Source organism: Loa loa, assembly GCF_000183805.2.
Source record: "Loa loa unplaced genomic scaffold supercont3.808, whole genome shotgun sequence".
NCBI lineage: Eukaryota > Metazoa > Nematoda > Chromadorea > Rhabditida > Onchocercidae > Loa > Loa loa.
The window spans coordinates 361-7,475 of NW_018108988.1; the positions used below are offsets into that span (position 1 = coordinate 361).

The following is a 7,115-nucleotide window of genomic DNA, read 5'->3' on the forward strand; positions in this document are numbered from 1 at the left end:
TCCATGCAGAAATAAAATATTTAGGACAGTTATGCAATGATTAATTAAAAGTTAGAAAGCTTAGAATAATTTTGCGGAATTTAGTATCGCTCGATTAATTCGAAATTTTATTTTTGATAAGATAAAATTCTTGAATTAGAATAAAATGAATTAAGGATTACTTTTTGATTAGATTTTTTCCGTTTTTTTCCCCATTCCATTGATTAAACAAAACACTGAAATGCAAAATCCACGTGATACGTGTAAGTTAGACATTACTTCCTAAATAAATTTTTTTTTGTAATTAATGAATAAAAGACTGAAATATAAATAAACATAATACGTGTAAACCGACACATTATGAATAAATTAATGATTTATTTGCCAATTATAAAATAATATGAATGTTACAAATGAAATGCATTACTAGAAGATCAATTGTTTTATTAACTTAAAATGGAATTACTTTATTCATAATACAAATATTTCAATTAAAAAAAGACTTTAATTAAAACAAGAATTTATAAATTGAATTTCTTTCAGGAATCAACTGGTAGGCCTAAAAATGACAACACGTGTTAATTGTTCCGTAACAGCATCTAGGATTTGCAATAACCGTGATGCTGGCATATCACCACGTAGTCGTGGTAAATTAAGCATAATTAAATCAGCATTTGTCGATTCACTTCTTATCAAACCATTTAATCCAAGAAGTGGTTCACCCTATGTAATAAAATAATTCTAATTAATTAAAGTTATTCAGAAAATGTTAAGGATAACGAAGAAATACAATGATTACAAAAATTCATTGAAACCATTTGTAGAGATTTCATACATTTTTGATTCGATTCATCTATTTTTGTTTTTCAAATATATGCAAATTTGTTTTGACATGGTTCATAGATAAACAATAACCTACCTTATATGTTCGTCGACCTTTTGACCCTTCTTCTTGTGATATATTCTGATCAAAAGTTGAAAACTTAGCAGCTAAAATGATTGTAATAAGTTTACAAATTCAATTTTAATTTTAGAAAAGAAAAATGCTATAAAACTTTCAAAATTATACTTTGGAATTCGTCAAAAAGATGTAATATAAGAAACTTTGCTTATTTTTTCTTTTTTTTCAAGCATGAGTTTAATAAAGCTAAAATTTTAGTTATCGAAAGGTTGAAAAAGTAGAGAGGGAGGGAGAAGAAGGAAGAAGAAAGAAAAGAGAGAGAGAGACAAAGTCATGATTTATACTCTTCATATTATTTTTCATTTTAAATCTTTTAATAACTTAAAATTTTTTAATTAATCCATTTCACCGGAAGAAATAACAACTGCTTTAGAATGCAAAAATTCCACGATTTTCATTATGTGTTAACAGAAGGAATAATTTTAAAATTTAAAATTTGAAATTTTTAAAACTGTTCCCAACTCTTCATTTTCTATGAAAAAAATCATTTAAAATTTTGATATATATCAGAAGTAATTTAAGACAAAAAATAATTTGGATCGGATAATTTGAAAATGGAAAATAAAAAAATTACATTTAAAAATATATGTAAAATTAGCCAGCGGGAAAAAATATTGTTTATTTGATTAATTTGCCATTGAGTTAAATTTAATTTGAAAATTTAATTTTCACTGTCCCATTAAATTTTCAATTTTTCATTTTTCATGAAATTACCATTTTAATAATGAATGTTTTCTATCGTTAACATTATTAATGATATCATATTATCTGCTATTTGTTAATTATATCAGCGTAAAGTTAATATATGCAGTATAATTAGTTTGTTCTTTAAATTTGAACTAAAAATGAATTAGTAAATTAGCAAATCAATCTGTCAAAAAAATAAATTAATGAAATAGAATAAGTGATAGGAATGAATGAAATATTCATACATCCATACAATGCAATATCATCGGGATTAACCGGTCGAAATTCTATGGTATCAGCTTCCAATGATGCTTGATGAATTCGTTTCAAAATTTGATCTTTGACAGCATCAAATTCTGTCTCTTTAATTACAGCAAATATGCGAAGTCTAAATGGAAATAGTTTTGTGAAATTAATTTTATATTATTAAAAAGTTCTATTTTTCATATATTATCATCATTTCTATACATTACTAAAACTTACTATTAATCATTCAACATTTTTCGCTTTTATATATTATTAAAATTAATTATCAATTATTCAACTTTTAATAATTTTAATGAAAAATTGATTGAAATTAATTTATGTAAAGTTAACATTTTGCACGTTTTGAATAAATTCGGTCATTGAAACTATAACTGTTTTAGTGTTAATTTTTTTGTTTTAATTTTAAAATATTACTTCGTGAATGTCCATCGATAATTTCTACATATAATATAAATAAAAGATAGTAAAAGATCATCGCCTTCCACAATCCACCATAAGTCCAATGTGGACTATAATTTTTTTTTTTGCTGGTTAACTTTACTGTGCTATATAAATATTATCACTGGCAATTAATCGGTAATAAGTTCTAACTCTTAAATCAGTAACCTTATTGATAACAGATTAATTTTCCACAAACAAATTTAAGCAATAGTTAATTTTAACTGATGGTTTAAATGGTGCTTGATTAATTCAATAAAATTGATTAAGTGCATTAACAAGTACTTTTATCAATTTTCCAACCTTACTTAATTGTCATCAGTCATCATTTATAATACATTAATTACTCCAAACTATCTGATTACCAATTAAAATATCGAAAAGTTATTTAGAAAAGTAAATGATTAGTTCTGTCAGTAAATTAATAATTCTATAAATAACTTTAAATAATTCAAACTAACAGCCAAGTTGAATGGTACCGGTTTCCATAAATCACCTTTACATATTAATAAACATTTGTCCACTGTTGCCGCAATTCTATCCCACAATTCACCTTGTCCAGCATATAAACTACTAAAAAAAAAATATTGCAATAAAATTTTTCCATTGCAATAATTAAATTAAATTTAACAATTTGTTAAATTTATTTACATTATTGATCGTAAACATTCATTAATTTTATTTCAATTAATTTTTATGGACTATTTGGTTTAAACGAAACTTTTAAATGATCTTAATAGTTTATCTTGATAATTTTAATTATCTTTTTAATAATTGTTATTTGGATAATCGTTTTCATAATCTTGATAATTTTAATTATCTTCTCAATAATTTTAATAATCGTTTTGATAATCTTTGCTTATTGTTATTGGACAAAAACATATTAACATATTAGTTATCACAAGCTTATTGTCACAAGCATATTAATTTTGTGCTGGAAAAAAAAGTTTATTGTAAAACATATGAAAATTAAGGTCTTAATAAATTTGTAAGCTTATTTAGGAAATTTTGATAAATTTGCTTATCACAATCACAATATGACTATTGTTAGTTTAAATTTTATTTAAAGCTTATGTCAGTCTTAACAAAATTATTAGGATAGTTCAATGCAAATTACAATAGACTCATTAATAAGATCCTTTCCTTCCAATAAATTTTTTACAATTTTAAATTAAATCATGTCAAAGATTCTGTCATTCATTTCTAGTGACGTTCATCCGTCTATTTTGTCAACTTTTAGGCAATCATACTTCTAAACTGGGATAAAAAAACTTTTATATATTTTCACACTACAACTTCCCACATTTGGTAAAAAAAAGACTGAAAAACTGTGAAAATGTCACCAAATGTGCTTTCATTAATTTCTGCTATCTAAAATGAGTCTAATTAATTAATGATCCCATTCCTTTTTTAACTAATTTTAAAATGCATTCTTAAGCATTCTTTTTTTTTGAAAAAAATTTAGCTTCGGGAGTAAAATTTTCAATTTCATTTCCGGATTTGAATTTTTTTGACACGAAACATGCATGAGCTGATTTAAAATTTCAATTCTTTATAGGGAAATTGATTGGAAATTCGTTTAAATTTTAATGTATTTTTGAAAGAAATAATTGAAATTTTTGATTTTTCAATTTTTATTTTTTGAATGAAATTGTATGAATTAATTGAAAATTTGTTTGAATTTTAATTACATTTGATAATAAGAAAGTGGAAAACAAATCAAAAAAGCAGGGCCAGTTTTTCTTTGATTTGTTTATTTAATTTATCGTTTTTCAAAAAAAAAAAATAGCAAAAATAATTGCTAACAAATTGGACGATGAGTCACATTTTGGAAAATCAATAATAATTGTATTCGGCTTCAGGATACCTAAACCGGAACATTGGATTACTGCTGAAGCGGTCTCATTTAATTCACTTAAATTTTCATATGATACAACCAAATGATGCGCATTCAGGCATGATTCACCGATCTGAAACCGAAAAAGAAAAATGAAACGGATTAAAGAAATGGAACAAGAAGTTGAAAAAAAAATTTATGTGACAAAAATGAATTTAAAAAAAAGAAAAAGAGAAAGAGAAATAGAAAAGGAAAAAAAATAGGAAAAAATAAGGAAAACAAGAAAAATAAGAAGGGGAAAGAAAGAAAAATAAACAACGATGTGATGTAAATAATTAAATTTTATGAAAATTTCTTAACATTTAGAAGATTTTTAATGTTAAAAAGTTTTTTTTTTAAAAAAACTTTTTAAAAAGAAAAAAATTTCACAAATAAACTTAATTTAAATATTAAGCACTTTGTTAAAGAATCATAAAATTTAATTTAATAAATTAACTAAATAATGTTAAATTTAAAGAGAACAATCCTAAAAATTTTGCATTTGAAAAACAAAAAAAACACAAAATTAAATATTCAAAAATTATGCAACAATAAGATAATATCATCCAAACCAATTGTGTTACTGCATTTTCCACGAGGTGTAAATATTCACCGGTATCCGGATCTTGTGTATGTCCCTGAAAAATTTATCCGGTTTTTGCATGTACCTAGAATGTTCGAATGTTTATTTAGAATGTTCGCTTACCTCTGATAACTTGTGATCACAATCTTAATGTGATCGCAATGTGATCTTAATTGTACATCATTATCGATAAACAAAATATTCGTAATTCTTATTGTTGTCTGTATTTTTTTACTATAAATATATGACAGAAACGAGATGAAAAATTTAATTCATTTAGTTATCTCTCCCTAATTTTTATTGTGTTATTCGTCTAACTATCCTCTTCCTTTTCTCAATCCTTATTGTTATTTGCCTAGCTATCTTTCCTCTTTTACCTAGCTGCCGTTTTCCTTTTCCAAATTCTTATTGTTATTTGCCTAGCTATCGCATTCTTTTTACCAGTTTTTGTTATTATTTACCTAGCTATCGTCTTCATTTTCCGATTTCTTATTATTATTCATTCAGTTGTCCTTTTTTTTACTATTTTTTTCGAATCGAATTTTTTTTCGAATTTTTTTAAATCAATTTATCAAAATCAAATAATCCAAAAAAAATAATTAGTAGAAGGAAAAAATGCAAAATTTCATAAATTTAACAAATATTTCACCTCGCATAAGACAGCAACAATATTTGATGCTGCACCATCTTTAATCCATTCAGCTACCGCAATTAATTTTTGACAATTAACAAGCCATTCGGGATTTTCATCAATTTGCATAATTAAAATTTGTGGATACCAATGATGTTTAAAATCCTTCTGACTATAAACACAACGTAATAAACGATATGCTATATCAATACGCCATCGTTCAAAATATTCCCACCACCACCACATTTTTATTTGATTTTTTTTTTTAATTTATTCAATAAAATGACTGAATATATATACTTCTTAAATTTTAAATCAATTTTTTCTTTACAAATGAAATATAGAAATATGCAAATTTTAACATTAAAAGAAAATCAAAGATTAATTTTTTTAAATTCGAAAAAAATCTTTTTAATGTAAAAAAAAGGATAAGGAACGCATGTATTTATATGTTAACTAAAATTTAACGGCCTTTTTTCCTTTTTTTTGCAAAATGTGTCAAAGTTTCGCAATAAGTTTAAATTTTATTCCTAATACCATTTGATTATTATACTATTAGCATAATCTAATAAGCACATCTGTTATCACTCAGGAAACAGATTAGAATAATTGAACGGATGATTGTAATATGTATGTTTGGTTAATATTTTTGAAGGAAAATAAGATTTGAGTTTATCCAATTGTTTTAATTCCAAAAATTTTTAATCCGTTAGAATTTTTTTTAAATAAAAATTTTAGGAATTCAATTTTGTTTAAATAATTTTTAAAAATCTGCATTTCTTTAAATATCACTGAAATTTTCGCAATTATTTTATTTGTTTGCTTAAAAATTTCGCATTTCACTTTTATTTGATGTTAGTTTTACTTTATGGGACAATTGATATTTGGCATAATTACATTTAGTTAATGAAAAATATTGAATGAAGGGATGATCCATAGTATTTAACAATAATAGCATGAATTATTGAATTATGAATGAAAGTAAAAATAACAATAAATATTAATTTTAAAGAATCAGAAAATTTTTTCACGTCTTCACGTCATGTAAGCGTATATAAACGAAGAAAATGACGTTTTTATATGTATATTTATATGCATATGAGGTAATTGAAAACACCGGTAATTAAAAACAATTAAATTTTTTATTTATTAATTTTTGCCAATGAATGCATTCGTTATCATTTACAAAATGTTGAAAATATGAATAAATTGTAGTAATTACTTTATATTTTATAATTTACATTTTGTTATTCAATTATTTAGTATTGGAAGGAAATATTAATAGAATTGAAATATTAAGGAATTTAAAAATGAATCATCAAATTGTCACATTGCTTTCGTTGTTTGTTTTCAACGATGGCCGTAAAATAAATCGACAGTTTATCAAAAGGCAATTAATTACAATTAATTTGCAGTATTCAATGCGAATAGCTATACTTACAGGTATCATTCATTTTTTTTTCTTTTTTGATACTTATTTAATTAGATAATCAATCGAAGAGTACGTTACATGACAAGCAATGACTGATCATTCTTAAATGATTTGTGGAATTGATCGATTAACCTATCGATCGATCGATCGATGCATATTACTTTTACCGAGCAAGTTGATTTTCAGATTAGATAGATGAAATGGATGGTCAGTTGTTGCGTACTACTATATATATATATATATATATATATATATATATAT

The 7,115-nt window shown here is 24.1% G+C and overlaps 2 protein-coding genes across 2 annotated transcripts in view; one reads left to right on the plus strand and one right to left on the minus strand.

Moving 5' to 3' along the window:
- Positions 1–5,440: 5,440 nt before the first annotated feature.
- LOAG_11009 (hypothetical protein) lies at positions 5,441–5,668 on the minus strand (the record flags this gene model as incomplete). Its single annotated transcript, XM_003146532.1, has 1 exon — positions 5,441–5,668. A coding segment is annotated over one exon (228 nt), but the record flags the coding sequence as incomplete, so codon positions are not given.
- Positions 5,669–6,776: 1,108 nt separating this feature from the next.
- LOAG_13272 (hypothetical protein) overlaps positions 6,777–7,115 on the plus strand; it is a 2,803-nt gene continuing 2,464 nt past the window's right edge. The window contains exon 1 of the mRNA XM_020448664.1: positions 6,777–6,865. Within this exon, the coding sequence (XP_020301211.1) occupies positions 6,844–6,865 (22 nt within the window). The 5' untranslated portion in view covers positions 6,777–6,843. The remainder of the gene's footprint in view (positions 6,866–7,115) is intronic.